This window comes from Lemur catta, chromosome 5, assembly GCF_020740605.2.
Source record: "Lemur catta isolate mLemCat1 chromosome 5, mLemCat1.pri, whole genome shotgun sequence".
NCBI lineage: Eukaryota > Metazoa > Chordata > Mammalia > Primates > Lemuridae > Lemur > Lemur catta.
Window position 1 is genome coordinate 71,654,280 of NC_059132.1, and position 22,026 is coordinate 71,676,305.

At 41.4% G+C, this 22,026-nt stretch overlaps 1 protein-coding gene across 3 annotated transcripts in view; it reads left to right on the plus strand.

Moving 5' to 3' along the window:
* The window catches only part of ARHGAP10 (Rho GTPase activating protein 10), a 277,640-nt gene that overhangs the window by 55,519 nt on the left and 200,095 nt on the right, over positions 1-22,026 (plus strand). For 2 of the 3 annotated variants that reach the window (XM_045552099.1, XM_045552100.1), the window contains exons 2-3: positions 15,528-15,623; positions 15,697-15,758. In XM_045552099.1, the coding sequence (XP_045408055.1) occupies positions 15,528-15,623; positions 15,697-15,758 (158 nt within the window). Of the gene's footprint in view, positions 1-15,527; positions 15,624-15,696; positions 15,759-22,026 lie in introns of those variants that run through there. The other variant, XM_045552101.1, reaches the window with a different exon arrangement.

Below are 22,026 nucleotides of genomic sequence, written 5' to 3' on the forward strand. Positions count from 1 at the left end.
CAGAATCTCTTTATCAATCTTTAGTTTATAGATGGGGACACTGAGGCACAGGTACATTTGGGTAAGGTGTGGTTTTACCCGAGACCACACAGCTAGAGCTAGTAAGTGGCAAAACTGCAGTTCAAACCCTTGGTTGGTTTGACTCCTGAGCGCGGAGTTTTAAATCCCTGTACTAGCTAGGTTGCCATTTTTGTATTGTCTCTGTGAACATGTTGGTCTTTTTCACAGCAGGTTCCAAGTGCTTACTCCATGGCTTGGGGCCCCTCTTTTGCTCTGTGAAAATATGAGGTGATGCGTAAAAGTTGAGTGTCTGTGAATTCCATTCATCAGCCTCTCTTCATTTTTTGAAAAGTCAGTTCTTAAGTAAAGTAAAAGAACAATTTAGAAGTTAAATTAATGATCTTACTCATATGATATTGCTTTTAGGGTGGATAACAAGCCTGGGAAACTTTGTGCTTAATGCAAAGTGCTATAAATCCTGAGCTATCTCAAAGCCAGCATGGTCTACTCTCCAACTCTGTACACTTACAAAGAAGCCCACAGGTTTGTACTTACTATGTTCTACCCAATGAGCCCTTTTTATTATAATAAAATTTATATTTATAAAAATTATAATTCTACCCAATGGGCCTTTTATTTTTATTTACCTCTCAAGAACTACCAAGTTCTAGGCCAGGCGCGGTGGCTCACGCCTGTAATCCTAGCACTTTGGGAGGCCGAGGCAGGCGGATCGCTCGAGGTCAGGAGTTCGAGACCAACCTGAGCAAGAGCGAGACCCCGTCTCTACTAAAAATAGAAAGAAATTATCTGGCCAACTAAAAATATATATAGAAAAAAAAATTAGCTGGGCATGGTGGCACATGCCTGTAGACCCAGCTACTGGGGAGGCTGAGGCAGTAGGATCGCTTAAGCCCACGAGTTTGAGGTTGCTGTGAGCTAGGCTGCCGCCATGGCACTCACTCTAGCCAGGCAACAGAGCGAGACTCTGTCTCAAAACAAACAAACAAACAAACAAACAAACAAAACTACCAAGTTCTTGCACTCGCTCACATACAAGTTCTGCACATGCGTAACAAGCTGGCTGGGCACGGGCAGCTTACTCAGAACGCTGAGAGCTCTGCCTCACTCATTGTACCACCCCACTGTCTGTAGAGTTCAGGACATTGTTCGGGTTGGATCACATGTACTGTACATTTGTTTAATTGGCTCTACCAGATGTCACAGTTACATATATCTATTATGTCACTGACTTTTCAAAACATTCATCTCATTTAGACTTGTGTTAGTTTGTCCAAAGGTTTCAATATCAGGTTATAGTCATGCCAACCATCTCTCACTCCTTTGACCAGAGGGGCCTATTTTCTTTCTTTCTTTTTTTCTTTTAATTAGCAAAAAGGTTGGTATGGCCCAATGTACTGATTTTATCACCTATTAAGTCACAAACGGTCCTTTGAAAATTGCAGCTCATAAACCGAGGCCTGTCCACAGACTGTTGCTTATGATGAGATAAGGAGGCTGCTGCTTTCATCATGGAAGTCTCGCTGTCAAAAAATTTCAGCCAAACTAAATAAAAGTGCTTGGGGACATAGTTAATTCACATTCTTTCCAAATTCTTTGTCTCCTAGGGGCCCTGTGACAAACAGTTCAGGGGTTGGCACCTTTGAGTAGCATTGCCTATGGGTACCACCAAACTTCCCTTGCCCACCCAGTTCTAACAGGTGTCAGCTTTGCAAGCCCTTAGTAGGTTTGCAACCGGGTGAGGGGATGCCATACTAATTTGATATGTCAGATTCACCCCAGCAGCCCAGTGCCATTTAGTGTGGGAGCAGGTAACTGCCAAGCAGAGTTTGGGAATGAAACTTGGAGAATGAAAAGATCACAGATTGGGAATCAGAACTGGATTTGATTCTGGCTTTACTGTGTGACCTATTTTACTTCTCTTGGGGTTCCCTCCCCCAAGGAAATGGAGATCCTTGTAGGATTAGGAGTGATTTTTATATAAAATACCCAGCATGATAGTAGGTGCTTATTGTTCAGAATTATGAAATGAGAAAGCTCTGAAAAAAGAAAAATAGGGGCAATTGGTTGTATTAGGTAATAAAAAGTGTGATGCGAGATTGTGGTTCAAAATGTGGCACAGGAAGAGAAAAAAAGCAGAATAAGTCAGATTCCAGAATTTTTTAAAAATCAAATTTAGGATGATTAGGAGAAAATAAAACTGAATGTTTCTAAAATGTTAAAGGATGTAAAGAGATGGGTGCTTTTTAAGAATGTAAGTGAGAGAAGAAACTGTCTTCTTCAAAATAATGGAAAAAATTTGACTACCTAAAAATATATAGAGTTCAAAAACATCCTAATCCAAAAAAAGGCCACAAGAGGAAAAGTATTTAAAACAAAATGTTATATATCCATTAATGGCAATTTATATCAGAGACATACTTGTAATCAAGGAAATAAAAATTACGGAGTTCAAAAAAAATCAGTTTTGAAAAAAGGTTGAGCACATAAAACAATGAATCTCACATAGCTCTGGTGAATAGAAGATCTTAGCAGATCTCCTGCTGACTGTCTTTTGGACTAGAGTCTGGGAGTCCAGAAAAAGTTCATGAAGGTCCTTATCCTTCCTTTGGTTGTAGATGTGTATAGGTGAAGGGGAAATCAATGATGGAATTAAATCTAGAGTAACAGGAATAAAAAAAAAAAGTAACTTGTGCTGCTTTGTGGGAACTGAATTGGAGGTGACAGAGTGGAAGCAGGTGACCAATCTGGAGATGATGGTTACTTGGATAATGTGTGAACAGTGGGGACAGAAGGGAGCAGATCCATGGGATATTTTGGGGATAGAGTGGACGTAGCAGGTTAAGAGAAAGGGAGGGACCAAGCATGATTCGTCAGAACTATTTCTTGCCAAAAATGACAACCTAAAAAATCTTTTCTTCTGCCCCTTCCCTTCTATTCCATTCTCCATTTATGAGTCTCTTTCCTTGTTTATTTCTCTATTTTCAGCTCTAGATTTTCTCTACTTTTTTGTTTTAAAAACCATTCTTCATTTCTCATTAATCTCCCTTCTGCAGATAATTGACAGTTACAATGTCTGGCTCTTTTACCTGCACTTGTGTGCAGAATTTGTTCCTCTACTTTGTAGAATATCTAAAATGTAATTTTTTTCTTACCTTAAATAGGCTTCCTCTCTCGACTTCCTATTTTCTCTTTAATGGTTCCACTGTTCTTCGTTACCCAGACAGGAAAACTTAGTACTGTTTGATTCATTATTTTCCTTTACTGTAATTCATTATATTAATATAAAAATCCAATATTATTCTCAGGTTGTCAGTGAAGAAGTAGAAGCGTGGAAGGGTTGTCACCTACCCAGGGTCACACAGCTGGTTGTGGGTGACGCCGGTTTGTGAACCCTAGTCTGATTCTAGACCCCTGCTGTCAATCACTGCACTGTGCTCTAGGCCAAGGAGCTTTGTGATAAGGCTTTTCCAGAAGACACCTAACCTTACCTTGTTTTTAAACTATGCCAAATTCTCCCAGATTGGGACTACTACCATTAACGAGTGCCGTACTCCTTGTCATTGAGTGTTTTCTCTGTAAGTACTGTGCGTGTATTATCTCTTTATAGAGACAAAACAAATTTGTCAAGGTCATTTGCATTCCATTCTTTTTTGAGGGGGAAGAAGAGCGGAGTGATACAGTTAAGTGATGGGTGCAAGCTCTTCATTTTTTCTTCCCTGCTGATACAGGAACGGGATCATTTACTGATATTCCTGGAATTACCGAGTTTCATTATTTAAAATGCAGTGGGCCATTTGGTGAGAAATTTCATTTTTTAAAACATTTCAAAATATTACGGATTACAGGTAGTTTTGATATTTTGCTTCCATGAATCGCTTTTAGAATGCTTGAGTCACAGTTATAAGATTACCTGTCACCTAGATATTGTTCATTGTACCGGTTAGGTAGGTTTTCACCCGTCCTCTCCCCCGCCCCCCCAAGGTTGATTTCTGTTGAGTTTTACTTCCCTCTGTGTGCATGTGTGCTTATCTGTTCCGATTTAGTAGTGAGTACATGTGGTGTTTGTTTTTCCATTCTTCAGATACTTCACAAAGTTCATTTCTTTCATTACTAATGAAGTTGAAATTTTTTTTTTTGGTGTTTACTAGTAGTTTCTGTTTTGTGAATTACATTGATCATGATTATCATTATTATTGACCCTTAGATCTGAAACTTGGTAGAGATGAACTAAAAGATACAGTCTTCTAACTTCTGCATGGAGGCGGGGAAATCTCAATTGTCTCCTTTCTGTCTTGTTGTGGCAGCTCTCTGTTGGAATACTGGTCATTCTTTTTACACATTGGGTTCTGAAGCAAGTGTAGAGCACACAGGAATCCCAGTTACACATAATGAGGTCACCACTCCCTAGGGAGTTTGGTCCACTCAAGGCATGTAGCTCATACAATTCCTCAAGTCACAGCCCTGGATTTGTAATCGTGACTTGTGGGCATGGCCACATTCTCTGCTCTGCTGATGCTCATGATTGGATGTCATCCTTTTTTAATTTTTATTTTTTAAAGCATTAACTTATTTAAAAGTCATTTATGCTCAGTGAAGAATATTTAGAAAATACAGAAAAGTATGAATATTTTTCAGAGCACTGGTTAAGATTTTGGGGGGCTTCCCTTCTAAACTGTTTTATGTGCAATGACATACCTTTCTCATCCTTTCATTTATTTTACAAGTTGACAGTGCATCTTACTTGTTTTATGTAACACCTTCTCCCTCTGAACAGAGCAGTGTTCAGGAGGTCTGGGCCTGTCTCAGGATGCCTGTAGGAGCTGTGGATTGTGTTGATTCTGCTGCCTGGGATCTCCCTTGCCCTTGCCCTTGCGGAAGACCTCACAGACCTCACAGCCCAATCAGCACACTTGTTTTCTAACAGCCACTTTTCCAAATTCGCTTTGTTTCCTTCCTTCCTCCTGTTGGCTTTTTGTTCCTCGGTGTAGCTCTCTCTTTTCCTGACATTCTTCTTGGGAAATGTTTCTTCCCCAGGAACTGTCCATAAAACCTCCCTCCTGGCTCCCCACTTTTTACCTCCCTCCTACTATTTCAACATAATCAAGACATTTTGATTATATTCACATACGTTTTATAAGGGCATTGTAAAGAAAGGGTCTTGTGGCACCGCTGTGGCCTGAGCAGTTTTTGTCCGCTACGCTGAGGCAGCGTATTTTGATGGTTTAGGCTGAGAGCTGATCCAGGGCTCAAATCCCGGCTTTGCCCTTTAATGTGCTGTGACTTCTCTCTCTGTGCCTTCTTGTGCTTGTTTGTAAAATGCAGTGTGAAAATGTTTACCTAATTTGGAATAGTGAGGATTAAAGGAACTAATACATGCGAAGTACTCACTTGGAGCAGTGACCCGCACATAGGGAGTGCCAAGTAAATATTAGATGGTGATTGCACACACTTAAACTATTTGGAAACACTGCATTTGAAACAATTTTCTAGTTAACTGAGTGTTGAAATTTCCACATGTTGAACACATTTCTCTCTGTTACAATGGCTCATCTCACGGATGTAGGTATTGCCTGCTGCAGTTTTTTAGATGGACTAGTTTTTGAAGGGCCTTTTTGTGGAATGTTATGTGTTAATGTAGTCAAGTCTTCAGAATTTTTTTTTTTCTTTTTGAGACGATGTCTCACTGTGTTGCCCAGGCTGGTCTCAATCTCCTAGGCTCAAGTGATCTTCCTGCCTCAGACTCCTGAGTTGTTAGAACTGTAGGGACATCCTTTAGAAATTATTTTGGCCTTCTAAGGGACTTTTTTTTTTTTTTTTTTTTTTTTTACTCGCTTGCCTGTACCCAAGCTGTCACTCACACCTCTGCTAACTCACAGCTCCTGTCAGGAGAGACTGCTACGCTCACAGCCCCTGCTGAGGACAAGGCGTGCTGAGGACTGTGTGACCGCTTCCCCTCCTGTCCTGGAGGTGGCTGATTTGACTGGGTAGGACACCAGACCTCTGTCTTGGCCTTCTGTGGGAACAAAATGAGCCAGGCCAATTTGATTCTCTTGAGAATTTTAATTTGGGAAATAAGGAAAAAGCAGTGGGAGCTGAAGTTGAAAGAATGCTGTGAGCTAACGTGAGGCCCAGGACAAGGCCTGCCAGGCAACGACACGGCAGCAGACCCGCAGTAAGCCGTGGTCTGACGCAAGAATGAATGCGAAGTGGAAGAAAGGAGACGACAGCTGCACGTGACAGGGAGAGAAGTCAACACTCAGAAGCCAAGTTGTGTTAATGACAGAGGCCGAGGGAGGAGATCCCAGGCATGGGGTACCTTCTCAGGGGGCAAGTTGCTCATGTTTCCTGGGCTCTTTGCATTTGTGCTTTCATTATTTCAGTATTGATTCCTTGCATTCACAAAGTCCTAACTTACATCAGTTTACACAGTCCTGCTTATTCCCATCTAAAGGATTCCTTTCATTTTGTTCCTAATGCTTTGCATGCCTCCTCTGGAGTTTACAGCAATGTAAATCGGACTCTTTAGGACTTGCTTCAAGCCCCAGCTGCTCCCCGCCTTCCATGCGGTGTTTCCTGATAGCTTTAAGGGTTTTTTGAGTTTGTCTTCCCTTGCCCTTGTGTGGAATTTGTGACTCTGGATGCCTCAGTTCATAGGCAGCATGGGATGGTGATTTCTCTCTGACCTAGGGCGTGGACTCCTTAGGACAGAAGCTGAGCCCTCTTTGTACTTGTAGAACACCTTGGGCAGCTAAGCGAGTGGCAGATAGTCAGCAAATCATTGGCCATTTCTTGCGGCATTTCTTCCAGCTCTTGTGGTCCTGGCCTACCTAGGGGCACAAAAGAGGAGTTTGTAGCCCTTTTAGCCCTTTTTGGTCTTTCTTTTTTAACTTAAAAAATTATTTTAAAGAAAAATATTGAAGAGTTTGAGAGAAATGAGGAGTTACACAGTACCTCTTGGCTTTGGTTGGGAACTGAGTTTCTCATTTGTGCCACAAAATGGTGATACTCCAATGGCAGAAAAAACTATTCATCAAGCTAGATGAATACCTGACGTGTAGATCCCTGCTAATATTGACTTTGGGCCCGAAGTATATACTGTGGTTAAGCAAGGTAACTTGTCCTGACATTATCCCTGCAAGTGGGTTTGGTTTTCTTTTTGTCTTCCCTTTCTTAGGACATTTTTGAAACCACTTTGTTTGCCAAGTTACTATATTCGGTACAAAGATGTTGAACAATACTATGTTTTGTCATTGAGCTTAACATCCATGATCTTTAAAAATGACACTTGCAAATAGCATTCTTATCTGTGTTTGGCTTTTGACCCCAAGGTTAAAACCCCTTTTTAACCCCTGTTTTTCTACTAACAAAGACTCATGGTGTGTTAGTTTGCTAGGGCTGCCAAAAGCAGAGTAGCACAGATTGGGTGGCTTAAACAACCGAAATTTGTTGTCTCACAGTTCTGGAGGTTAGAGTTCCAAGATCAAGGTGTCAGAATCTTCTGAGGACTATGAGAGAAGGATCTGTTATAGGCTTCTGTCCTTGGCTTATAGATGGCTGTCTTTTCCCTCTGTCTCTTCCCATTGTCTTCCCTCTAGACATATCTCTGGTCCAAACTTCCCCTTTTTATAAGGATACAAGTTGTATTGGAGTAGGACCCACCCATATGACCTCATTTTAACTGATGACCTCTGTCAAGACCCTGTCACCAAATAAGGATACATTCTGAGGTCCTGGGGGTTAGGATTTCAACATATGAATTTTGGGAAAACACAATTCAACCCATAATACAGGGGAATAAGAACACCCTGCTAATTATCACAGCATGTATAAACCGGGCTTTCATGGCATTAAAGCCAGGAAGCTTCAAAGGTGATTGTTATCCTTGGGGAAATTTTTGCATATAGAGTCCAAAATCATTACGTTGAGACCTCTGAGTCTCACTAGTTGTTGACACAGTTTCCGGAGAATCTTTAAAGAACCCTCATCATCTCTCACCTGGGTCAAGGCAATAGCCTCCTAACTTGTCACCTTGCTGCTGCATTTGTTCACCCTCCTCCTGTTCTCAAAACAGCAGCCAGAACTGTGTTGCTGTGCCCCAGTTCTATGATCTTGGGCAAGTTGGGTAACCTCTGTTCGTCTCAGTTTCTGTCTCTATCAGGTAATCGTAATATAGTACCTGTGTCGTAGAGTTGCTGTGATAATTAACAGAATCAATAAGTGTAAAGTGATTGGTGGAGTAAGGTCTAGTAGGCAGAATAATGGCCCTACAATGTGTCCCATCCTAATCCCTGGAACCTGTGAGCATGTTATTTTACATGGCGAAAGAGACTGTCATATGTGATTAAATTAAGGACCTTGAGTAGGGAGATTGTCCTGGATTGTGCATGGGTCTAGTGTAATCACCGTGGTCCTTAAAAGAGTCAGAGAAGGAGAGGTGATGACAGAAGCAGAGGCCAGTGATGCGATGGGTGACTGGGGCTGGGAACCGAGAACCTCTTGAAGGCCAGGAAACGGGTTTTCCCTTAGAGCTTCCAGAAGGAACTCGACCCTGCTGACACCGGGATTTTAACCCTGTGAGACCCATTTTAGATTTCTGACCACCAAGAACTGCAAGATAATAGATTCGTGTTGTTTTAAGCCATTACATTTTTGGTAATTTGTTACTGCGGCAATAAGAAATGACACATAAGTGTTATAGTTGTTTTACCTGGTTTTTCTGTTCCTACTCTAAGATTTTCTTTGAACAAAAGAATCTGTATCCAAAGCCAGTTGGAAAACCATTGGGCTAGGTGATCACCAGCATTCTCTTCTCCTCTAAGAGGGTATTGTGGCAGGAGCTCCCTTTGTGTACAGAACCTAACCCCAGTGGTTTATCTGTGTTTGCCTAATATGTGCAGTGCAGGTAAAGTCTGGAGTATGGTTTACTGAAGGTTGGGAGGTGGTCTTCAGTGTGCACTTGCCTGTGGATTCTCTAGTGCCCAGATCACTCCCTTCTGAAGTGTTCTTTATGTTAAACGTCTAATTTTGGTAAACCGTCTATGGTTGTCTGTGACGTGCCATATTGGGTTTTGAGCCCTGCACTCCAGTTTTATGGATTTGTTTTGGGGACTATGCACTTTGTGGGCTTGGCTTATTTCCCTTTTACCCTATACATTTGTGACTTCAAATTAGTCTAGTGACTTTAGGTGTTACTTATTCAGAAGAACTCTCTACATAGACACCCCAGGTGGGCTGGACTTGGAGAGTTAGGGCCAGGAGTGCTTAACCCTAATAGTGCCAGAGACTGTGTTGGCACATAGACTGCCGTTAGAACAGCCTACCATTTGGTCTTCAGGCCTATAACGCTCAGTAATGCATTCTGGGCTCACAAGATGTTTGCACCATTTTTAAAAAAATCTACAAAATGAGTTATTTACCTTTTTTTTTTTTTTACTCTTACAGAGAAGCCATAATGCTCTACTTGCGTATAGGACCACTGCTGGTTTTGTAAATCTGGAAAACATGAAGTAAAATATGAAGCCAGTCGACAATCCTAGAGGAATTTCATTTTACTTCCAAGTTACTTGGATTAACATCAGCATTATTTCCTTGGCATGAATCTGGCATGAAAGATATTAAATGCTTAGAGTCTGAACCCCCGCTCCTCTTTAAACAAAACGTTGAAGAATTTTGGTGCATATTTTTGATGTGCAGGGTGGGGGGCAGTTCACTTGGCAGACTTTTGCATAGTTGGTAATCTAGTTATTTGGGTCTCTACATGCAAAGGAATGTGAGCTTCTAGGTACAATTGGTCTATTTAAAAAAGGGCTACGGAATCTAATATGATTTGTAAATAATCCAGTATGCACATTTAATGAGTAAGAAAAGTGCATTTATTCACCATTTCCTTTTTCTTTTCAAGCCCAGGATTATAGAATGTGCCACGTTTTTTTGAGCGTCTCCATTAGTGCTTTAGTTAGTGGGGTGGGAAGTTGTAGGCGGTCGTAGTTATGACTTCATGACCAGGGCTGAGCCTGTACCTTCTGGGGCTGTATTGCACCCACAGAGCTGCCTAGAAGTACTGAAAGGTAGAGGACCCCAGAGAGGCTTCCCATCCCCCCTAGCCAGGTGGCTGTATTTGTCTAGTGTTTCATGAGCTTCACTAAAATTGTTAGTAAGTGGCTCTGCTATGAAAAGTATTTTTCTCATCTCTAGAATTATCAAGGGCAAGCAGTGGCAATTTGGGCCCGAGTCTAGAGTCTCTCTGAACCTAAATTTAAGCTGTGGTTGGATCTCTCCATGTGGTATATCCTCCATCTCAAACTCAGCAGGTCTCAAATATAACTGCTCATCTCTCAAACTGCTCTGAACCCTGGGAAGAATTTTATCACCAACATTTTCTGTCCCATTTGTCTGCAGATCAAGGAACTAAAAATTCAAGTCTGGGAGACTATGGAGTGGCAAGTTCATTTGAAGGGTGCAAATCACATTAATTCTTTTAAGTTAGCTATGCTTTCTATGTATACTCTGGCTTGATGTTATCCACCAATATATACCACCTTTAAGGTGTTCCAAGAGCAGCGTTAATTTACAATACTCAAGAATCAGTAGGCAGGAGGCGCACATGTAAGAGTTTTCCATTTAGTTAGAATTCTTCATTAGAGCCATCCAGAAAGCCTGATGGTTTCATACCAGTTGAGATCTGGGCAGAGGACCTGGGAATAATGTGGAATCTCTTAAAAGTCAGAATGGTTTAATGGAAAGGACATTCATCGGAGTTGATCCTTTGCCTCCAGAACTTATTATCAGCAGTCTAAAGAGGTCTGTGACCTCGATCAAGTCGCCAATCCACCTCTGATCCTATTTACCTTTTTTTTTTTTAAACAAATGAGGTAACACCAGCACCTACCCTGCAGTCTTCTTACAAAGAGTGAACAAGAAATAAGGTTTAAGTCAATTAGCATAGAGTAGGCACTCCTTAGAGGCTGGTTTCCTTTAGAGCCCCCCACCTAATCTCAGCAGAGGAATGTTGCTGGCCTTTGTAAGTAGTCCATTCGAAACTGAGTTTAATGTGCAATGATACTGCAAAGAAAATACATTTAATGGACTATTAAATTTAGTATACTGTCTTATGATTTTGTATTTTGTTTGGAAAGGCAGAAGATATCTATAGAAATATGAATTGCATAGGAGAATAAAATGTACTAACTAATGGAAGGGCATTTAAATTTGTAATTATTGCAAGGAATGGAATTTGATGTCAAATTTTTAAACAGTAAAAATTTTGCATAGTAAACTCTAGTAACACCAGAGGAAGATCAGCAGAAAGGGGAAAATGAGTGAAGGAAAATGCTTATATTTTAAAATGAGAAATGATGTGACTATAATATTTAGCACAGGGGTAAAGCATGCTATTTACATAGAAATAGATTAGCGATGCAAAAGAACCCACATTTAATCTGCTATTATAAACATTTTCAACTAATGAAATTAGAGATTATAAAATGTTGGAAAACTGGTACACTTAAGTTTTAACTTTACAGAGAGCATCTTTTCCTGACCATATGAAACACTGTCTCTAAAATATCCTTTAGATTTTGGCCTGGTAATTTTGGATAAAATATTCTAAGGCAACACCTCCAAAGGGGAAAAATAAATTTTTTACCAGTATATTTATGGTAATATATATAAATGTATATAATATATGTTTGTATATAAGTATAAATATAAACATGTTTATATATATATGATCATACACATACACAGAAGGCCAGCTTATAGGCCCTTGAGATTTGGCAAAGCAAACATTGGCAAAATGGAGTCATATATAGTTATTAAAAATAAGCCCACAGACTATCAATATTTGGAAATAGGTGTATGAAATAAATTTAAAAAGAAAATCATTCTATTGTATCTAATTTACAACTGGGGCCCCTGTTCTAGGGATATAGTGAAGCCACAAAACTGGTTGCTGCCTCAGGGAAATGATATTCTAGAGTGGGAAGATAAGTAGCAATGAGTACATATTGACTAGTTAAGGTAGTTTCAGGTAGTAAGTGCTATGAAGAAGCACATTGACATCAATGGCATTAGAAGGAGAGGGCCTTGGGGCGGAGGGGTGGTGACATTCTGGGGAGGCTGGGAGAGGAGGAGGAAGCCTGAGATGGGCATCGTGTTGAGGGGTGGGAGGGTCAAGGTATGAGGTCCAGGAGCAGCAAATTTAGGGATCTCAGACTGGAGTGAGTTTGGCGTGTGTGAACCAAGAGCAGGCCAGTGTGGGTAGCTCTTAGAGAGTAATCGATTGTATGTTTGCCTGGATTACAATAGAAACCAAGTTATCTTAGAATGGCTTTAATAGCTAGGCTAAAATTTTATTAATTGTGCAATTATAGGGAAAACACGGAAGTATATGAAACAAATGTACATTTTGAGAAGAGGAAGACAAGTATTCACAGACCCACCGCTAGTTCGTGAAATAAAAGACCTTTAATCCCCTTGTAGCTTTCTGACTGCATCACCTTCCCTTGCCCCCAGGGGTGAACCTTGTATAACTTTTGAGATGATTCACTTCCTTTGCTATGATTTTATGACCTATATATGTAATCTAAACAAATACTTTAGCTTGTTTTGAACTTTACATAAAAGAACCCTACTGTGTGTATTCTTTTGTGACTTGCATCTTTCTCTCCAAAGTGTGAATTTGGTCTGTCTTGTGTGAATTTGTAGTTATATTAACTTTATAGCATATGACTGTACTACAGTTTACTCACTGATTCTGCTGTTGATAATCCCCCCTGCCCGGTCCAGTATTTGACTATTACTATGATTAGTTCTACTGTGGATTTTCTGGTGCACATCTACAAGTGCCCATGTGCAAGAGTTTATCTTGGGAATTTACCTAGGAGGAAAATTTTGGGGTTGTGATATCATCAAATTTATTAGAAAATGCCAAACTATGTAAAAAGCAATTTATACCAGTTTTTACTCTCACTAACAGTGTAAGAGGATTTGTTGCTCCACACATACAGTCACACCATTATGTGGAGTTGCCAGACTTACTAATTATTGCCAATTGGGTTGTGTAATTGTATTGAAGTATCTTGAGGTTTTAATTTTCACTTCTATGATCACTGCTGAGTTTAAACACCTTTTCAGGTGGTTATAGGCTATTGGGTTTCCTTCACTTCCTTTTGCCTATGCAAGTGTTCAACTTTTTATTGGAGTTTCTGCTTCACTTTATTGATTTGTAACAGTTATTTATACCTTCTGGATGTGCGCTTGTCCTCACTCTCCTATGTATTTACGATTTTAAGATACATTTTATTCTTTCTGTATTGTTATCTATGTAATCTCCCCAAAACCTAGTGGCCAGAACAGCAGCCATTTGTGTATTTCAGTGCGTGCTCTACTCGCTGGGCTGGTGGTCCCCTCTGGACTGCCTCGTGCATGTGTAGGAAGCTCTGCTCCTGCAGGCTGACCATGTGGCTGCTGGGTGACCAGGGGACCACCGTGCCGCAAGCCTTTAATCAACCAGCAGGCGAGCCTGGGCTTGTTCACCTGGAGGACAGAGGGTTCCGAGAGAGTGGAGCAGAGGTGTGCAAAATTCCTTGAGGCGGGGGCTCTGAGTTGGCAGTGTTGCTTTCCCCATGTTCGTGGGCCACAAGACCAGCCCTAGATTCAAGGGCTGGGAAAATACAGCAGCTATCCATGGGCAGAGTCACATGGCACGGAGGAGACGTGCCTGCAAGGAGGGCTGGCGCCTGTGGTCCATCTGCTTTACCTTAGGCTTTGTGCTTTTCTTCCATACTCCAAGGGTGAGAAAGTACAACCCTCTAAGATCTTCTGAAAGTTTTCCAGTTTTGCCTTTCATATATAGGTCTTACGGTGTTTTGGTTCGTTTTTTTTTTTTTTTTTTTTAACTTTAAAGAGAAAAAGAGTTTGAGAACAGCAAGATAAACGTGAATTAGAGGAAAAATGAAGTTTCAAAACTCATGACAGTGGGGAATGTTGACAAGGGTGGAGGCTGTGCACGTGTCGGGTGAGGGTGTGTGTGGGAAATCTCTGTGCCTGCAGCACGATTTTGCTGTGAGCCTAAAACGGCTCTGAAAATGGCCTGTTCAACAGCAGCAAAAACATGACAGCAGCTGAAAGAGCTGATGATGAGCATTATTAGTTTAAAAAGTGGAAGCAACTTGGCCTGGAGGGCATGGGGTGGGGTGTGCATTAATGATGGGGGATAAAAATTTGGTTTAAAAACACAGAAAACCAGATAGCATTTTTCTAATGTAAAAATAAAAATTTTTTGCTTTTCTTCCTTGTTAGCTATGATACAATGAATAAAATAAGAGAAAATTGCTCCTGCTGTATCTCACTCTCTTATTAAAAACAATGCTCAGTTTGTACATGGTTCGCTTCACTATCTTGTCCACATTTATTTATTTATTGTGTATGAGCATTCTGATTGGCAGTTATGGATTGCATTTTATGTTTTTAACTTTGCAGTTTGCTTGATGTGAAATTTTATTTTAACATACTATGACTCTTGTCAGTCTTCACTGTGCTGAGACAGGAGCCGTGTGGAGTGAAGGGGGGAGATAGTGAACAGCTTCTCAGAAAGTGCTTTAAACCTGAGGCAGGATTGTGCATTGGTCTGGGCATGGGCTTTCAATCAATGGCTCTGGAATAAAATCAGGCCTTTGCTGTTGTCCTTTCTAGCTGTGCAACCTTAAGCAAATTACTTAACATCTCTGAGCTTTAGCTTCTTCATTTGTAAAATGGGATGATAATCTTGATATATCTCTTGAATATTGAATGAAATAATATATATATATATCACCTAGCATGGTATGTGGCCAATAAAGTAAATGTTAGCCTATTTTAGAAGCAGAGTTTTCTACTATTGTGTCTCCACTTAAGATGAGGAGCTCTGTACGTATTTTGCAGAATTAATTCTACCATTTCATTTTGGCCTTCACTTATCTCCCTGATCCTGTTTTCTGTGAACGTCATTTTTGAATCTCCTGGGTTTCTCTGTCTGGAGTGGTTATTTGGCAGTCAGTTAGGACCCCCGGTTGGCTGACCCTGAGCTTATGAGATCCTTTTGTTTGAAACCAGGCAAGTGGAGCTAATCAAGCCTTGAGAGATGCCATCAGGTGTGTGCGTTCCTAATCACCACCTGAACTTTCAGGCAAGTTCTGACCTGAGTGAGCAGAAAGAGGGAAAGTGCTTTAGGCAACAATGTGAAATGATCAGACGGAGGAAGAAGATGATGGGGGAGGGAATAAACATTTCTCCAGCACCGGTTCTGTGCCAGGCTATAGACTAGAAGACAGAGGCTACCCAGAGAGTGTGCCAGGTTGAGGATGGTGGGCATCTTGCAAAGGAGTTGGGTTGTGCCCAACTCCTTTTGTTCTCACAGACTGAGTGGAGGAGAGCTCTATAGCTCTACCAAGTGTGGGAGGAATAAATTTCTTCTATGCCTTGACTTAAAACAAGGACCCAAGTAATCGTTAAACCTTTCTTTCTAGGTCTTTCAGCAGCCCAGAGGAAGTTTGCTCATTCACTCAGAGACTTTAAATTCGAGTTTATCGGCGATGCAGAAACTGATGATGAACGTTGCATAGGTAATTAAAAATGAGTTTTTGGCCTGTTTTCCTGTGCTTTGGCCACCAAATAATCATTCCTTTCTCCCTACAGATGCTTCCTTACGTGAATTTTCAAATTTTTTGAAGAATCTGGAAGAACAGAGAGAAATTATGGTAAGTTGAGAGGGATGTTAACCAATAAATCCCATTTCAAAGGGTGAAAAGTCTGGGTTTAGAAGCTGGTTCTGGTGGAAGTTTTGATGTGTTTACCTGTGAATGCATTAGTGCACTGTAGTGGAAAGAGGTTTCAGGAGCCCCGATTTCTAGTTCCACGAGGGTGCTGACCTCGGTCAGATCTTGGACAGATTGCTGGACCTCCGGATGAAAGTCCTGTTTCTTCATCTGTACAGTGGAGGGCTGGACTACATCAGTGATTTCTAGCTTTTTGTTAGCAGCAGAGCATTTTCATCTAAACCATAATGTGTTAAGGAGATGAAAGCAGAAAAGCTTATGTAGATGCGGAGGGACAGCGGGGCAATGTTCATGCCTGGCTCGTACCCCTGCAGGTTTCCCGGTTGTGTGGAGAAAGTCTTTCGTGCTGGAAGTCTTTGAGATCCCACTTTGCATTGACATTCACGATCTCACCAAGAATAGGAAAAGCTAACCTTCAGTGGGGGCTCTCCATGTACCCGGTGCTATGCTGAGTGCCTTGAGTGGTGATCTTACTTAACATATGCTCAGCAGTGTATTTTGGGCGTATCGAATAGTATTTGCCTGCCTTAAAAAGCTTACATTTCCTTCCTAGTGATATTCTTTAATTGAACAAAGATTTACAGGAGAATTTCTAGTGGTTTATGATACACTATTCTCACTTTTTTTTTTTTTTTTCCAGGCTTTAAAAAAATTACAAATTCTTTCTATGTTCTTGAGAATGAGTGCTACTTAGAAGTATGTTAAAATGTGTTTGAGTGGGTTCAAATGCGGTAGAAATAAGAATACTGCACATGAGAGCTAAGATAGTTAACCTGTACCTGTTCTGTGCCAGGGTATAGACTGGAAGACAGAGGCTACCCAGAGAATGTGCTAGGTTGATGTTGGTGGGCCTCTTGGCAAAGAAGCTGGGTTGTGCCTTCTTGAAATTGAGTATGGAAGAGCTCTACAGCTCTACCAAGCGTAGGAGGAATAAATTTCTTCTGTGCCTTGACTTAAAACAAGAATCCAGTTAATCCTGATGCTTTTCTTTCCAAGTCTTCCTTTTTATAGTAGTTTGGAAAGACTTAGAAATAATAATACTGGTCCTTGATACCTAAGATAGTTAACCTTGACTATATGCCAGGGACTGTTCTAAGCTGTTTACCTAATATTAAGTCACTTAATTCTCATGTCAACCCTATGAGGTAGTTATTGCTCCCCATTTTACAGATGAGGAAACTGAGGCACGCTACCTTGCCCGAGATCACGTGGTATGTAAAAGACAGAGCTGGTATGTGACAAGAGGGTACCCCGAGCCCGTCTGCCTTCCTCACTGCAGCCAGCTTAGTAAGACGTTACTGTCATCTCCCGGGTGGAGGTTTCTGCTGGGTAGAGTCGTAGTGAGGGCAGAAGTAGGAAGAGGATGCTGATTTTGATTTGGAAAGTGACAGAGACTTATGTCCTTTAAAGGCCCTAATATAATTTACACTGTTGTCTAACTTCTGAGCTAATTTGTATATATTGTAAATGACCATAGAGAGCACGTGAGGATACTCTGGTCCCGTGAAGTTTTTCTGACACATGCTGACAGATTCAGCCATTTCCATGTGATCCTGTAGTCACTGATTTTTCAGCTGTTTAGGAAAGACTGAATACGCTAGTGGATAAAAATAGTGCTGTGACATCACGTGAAGTGAGTGTGGGTGGGTGTGGATGGAGGTATGTGTTCTTAGTTTGTTAATAATACCAATTTTTTGTTTTTAACCCTCTTTACTGTTTGGGATGTGAGGCTATAGAGACAAAGTCTCTGCCTTCCTGGAGGTTACATTATAGAAAGGGGTGGTGACATACATAAATATACTACATTGTCAGGCAGTGATAAGTGCTACAAAACAAAATAAAGAAGGATAAAGAGCCAGAAGTGGGGTGGAGTGTTATTGTGCCTGGAGGAAGAGAGTTCTGGGCAGACTGGTGCTGGATTGTAGCTCTGCAGAAACGCTGTGTGACCACTGTCTGTCTTGATACTCTGTCTGTTTTAGGTTCCTTGAGATGAATTGATGAGGTCAAAACCCTGGACCGTGGGCTCTGCTCCAGGAGTGTGGTATAGATAGCATGGTTCACAGAGCTGTTGGTGGCTGACCTGCTGACTTAATCTTCAGCTGTGATGAGGTTGATAGGTTTCTGTCTTAGGCAGGAGGAAGGTGACAAGGTTAGGTTCCCAGTGCAGAGTAGTAGCGAGAATAGAATGGTGTCTATATAAGGCCGTGAACTTCAGAGCGGAGTGGCACTGTGGGTTACAACCCATCTGTGGGGACAGAAGCACCGTCTGGATAGCAGGAAGCTATCCAAAGGCCGAGAGCAGTGGGGAGCAGCGACAATCAACCACAGAGTGAACAGGGTACCTCCTAATGCTTTCTTCCTTCTCAGTTTGGAAAATTTCAAACGTATAGAAGTCGAGAGAAAAATACAACGAACCTACATGTACTCGACACCCAGCTTTGCAAACAATCTTGCTTCTCCTGTGCCCCTCACTGCTCCCTCCATTATTTTGACCGAAAGCCCAGTATCATATCATTTCATCCATAAATACCTCTCATACATACTTAAGAAATTTGCGTTGTGGTCCTGGATGATACCTGGTAAAGGTTGATTAAAATATGCTGCGTGTGATAACAAAGGTATAGGGCGTAGCTAACGTGGAGTGGGGAGTGCTGAGCCTGTGGCTGTCAGGAAAGACTTCATGGAAGAAATAGTATTTGACCTGGGAGTGTGCGAGGTTGAAGACACCACTGGATGGGCCTTCATATAGTTTAACAAGCTCATACCTCCTGAACATAGTCACAAGGAGATAAGGTCTTTAAGCAGCTAAAATGCATGCCATTGCCGCCTTAGAACCTTTAAAAACTCTTGTTTTATTTAAAATTATTATAAACCAGTAGGATGTGAAAAGCCACAGACTGAAAAAGGAATGCAAAATGACAGCTCTAAAATAGAGGTAGCAATATTCTAAAATTGGTTACAAAGATTTAAACAATCTTAGTGGTTGCTGAATCTTGAAAGGCAATTTAGTATTTTCTGAAGTCCTAAAATAATGGTGCAGCCTAATAATTGGATACTCATAATTAAGACTGAGTCATTAAAGTGTTTATATAGATCTGTGTTTCAGAAGGCAAAGACCAGTGCCAAATATTTAAAAAAAGCTTTCCCTATCTTAAATAAATATTAAATAGGACTTCGGGCTTTAGGGGATAAAGTCATCTATCTGGAAGCTCAGCAATCTGGAATAAGTTCTTCCTTGTTGGTTGTGAGCCACCAGATATATATGTTCATGTGCCTAATCTGTATACCTAGATAGACTATATTTAGTTCAACAAATACTGTGTGCCTACTGCATGCCAAGCACTGTGTCAAATGTTATAAAGACATAGTTCCTACCCTTGAGTAGTTAGCTGTCCATTGGAGGAGATGGCCAAAAGCATGTAATGTCAGCATGCTTTGTGGTAGTAAAGGGATTGAGGAATTCAGAGAAGGCATCTTGGAGAGGTGATTTCTAAGCTGAGTTGAAGGATCAGAGTTAGCCAACTAAGGAAAGATGAATTGAAGCTCTCGTTTCCTCCTTCAGGGGAAAACGGGTTGAATTTAGAAAAGAGGGAAGAATATGTTTGCGTACCTCCCCCCGAGCCCCGCGCTGCCCAGTGTCCAGCTTCTGTCACTGTTAAAACCAATTGTTAGAGAGGGAAGTAGAAAAATCAGCAGTCTAAGAAAAGAAGTCAGCGTTTCCCTCCACACACACAAGTCCGATTCTGTGAATGGATGTGCTGAGCCCTTTCAAAAGTCAATATTGTCTTTTTCAGAACAGTGTTTTCAAGTGAGTGGTTTTTACTGATAATGTTGCCAGCCTTAAGTGTGACAGTGAGTAACTGAGACGGGGGCGCGGGGGTGGGGTGCGGCTAGTGGCCGGGATTGTGGCGCTCCCTTCTGCGTGTGTTCTCCGAGGAAAGCGCTCCGTGGCGTGTTCCTGCCAGGATTCCGGAGATGTTCTCTCTGGCATGGCAGGACATGTTGTTCTTATCTGAGGTGGGCAGCTGTCCAGGAATCTGAGGACTTTTAAAATAGTGCTGTAGTGTTTATGATGTTGCTCTAAAAGCGCTTCATATTGTATTTACTTCTCTATGCATGTCCTTTTATCAGACCATTTAGATTTTGTTCCTAACCTAAAAAGGATTGCTTGGTTTCTGAGGATTGGGGCAAATCAGGGCAATTGCCTGAGGCCCAGAGGTTCAGGAAAGCTGCAGGGAGGGGGCTGGGGCAGGAGAGACAAGGCGGAGCTTGCCAGATGGTGCCCCAAAGGTGCCTGCTGCCAGGCAGATGTCGGTGGGTGTCTTTTCCACCAGCTGCATCTCGTTCCCCATCTGGGCAAGGTGGCCCTTGGCTTACACGGTCTCTTTAGGCTTTTGAGACCCTTTTCTCTTTTTTCCATGTTGTTTTTCTCTACCATAGACGCCACCCTTCTGAAAACACTGTGCCAGGGAACACTTGCTGGGTGACGCACCCTGAGCTTTTGCCCCCACAGAGAAGGTGGTGAGCTGAGTGCTGAAGCCTTTTGTTCATAGTTCAGATGGCTACAGGCGAGACCGAGTGCCGGCTTTGCTGCCCTCCTTTCTCATCATTCTTTCACTGTCTCAAATCTCCTCCGTGACCTTTTGAATTTTTGACACTGATTTTTGTTCCAAACTATTATTTTTTTTTCAAAAGTGTTTCACAATATTGCTAACGTGATATATATTGGTTAAAAGGAATTGAATCTGTTTTGCCTTTTGGGAGAAAATTTTGTGATATTCTTTCTTTAGTGTGCCCTAGGGCAGTTGTTCTTGAGGGTCCCTGGTGGGTCCAGCAGCATCAGCATCACCTGGGAACCTGCTAGAAATGCAGATTCTCAGGTCCCAGGCCAGCGCTACTGAATCCATTACCTCTGGGGTGGGTCAGTCTGTATTTTAATAAACTCTCCAGGTGATTCTGAAAGTGAGCTAATATCAGAACTACTGGCCTAAGGTGCTAGTGAAATCTCGCCTGGCAATCCTACTTTAGAGCTAGATCTGTCTGAAAGTTGGGTACACTATAAATCGTTTTTTGATGACTGTGTGTCTGCCAGAGGGTTAAAATAGTCTTTAAAAGCCTAAGCTTTTACCTGTCATTTCCATAGCATTTGAGATTATGTTTATTTTAATGGACTAGGTTTCTGCTGTTAGGAATTTTAGTGTTACTTAATTTGTGCTTAATATTGCTTGTGAGTTGAGAGTTCCTGTATGATAAGTACCTAAGGCATTAGATGATATTGGAAAGATGAAGCCTTTAGTTTTATTGACATGGCATATCAAACCTGTTTTAATCAGTACTTTTACAGGTGAAATGGCATTTTTATATGGATTTCTGTTGGCAGGCACATGCAGAATAGGGGGAAAATCCATGTTGAACTTGTTCGTGAAAATATTTCTCAATTTGGTTTAAAAGTTGTCAGTGACCTAATTCTAAGAAGACTTTTCTGTGTCAGAACTGACCTATACAATTTGAGAACATTGCCTTTTCCTATAATTCATCTTTTTTTTTTCCTATAAACCCATTATAGTTCAGTCATATATGGATGTCACTGTAAAACCTGTTTTTCAGGAATGTGCTTTTTGAGAGGTTAATTTTTACTGACCCAGAATCCTATAGAGATTACAGTCAGGACTAACTCAAATCAAAGTTTTAAAGTGAGTGAGGATTGTCTTGGGGAGGAGGCTGGGACTCCTTCCTGGACCCCTCTCCCTGGGAGGCCTCCCGTGACTCAGTGTCCTCCCCGTGGGTGAGTCACCATCATCTGTGACCTCCCAGCCTCGACATCATCAGATTCTACTTCCCCATTGAAACTGATATTTCCTGTATTTCACACCCTTGGGGCCTATTCTCTACTTCTGAGGAATCAGCTGGCTCCAGGCTCTTCTTCCTCCCCCACCCGTCCAAACACATAACAAGGGACTCGAGAACCTAACAGGGCCATTCATTTAATTGTCTGATCCAGAGGAGCGATTCCATTACTGGGAATTTGTTTAGCTGAATCCACTATTTCACAAGGAAAATATTATGGGATGAGCCAGGGTACCTAAGATCATTCTTTAGATCCTGTCATGAAAATACTCGATGGTATATAAACTTGGCTCTTAAAACAAAGAACTGAGAGAGAACTTAGGGACACTTACATTTGACCACT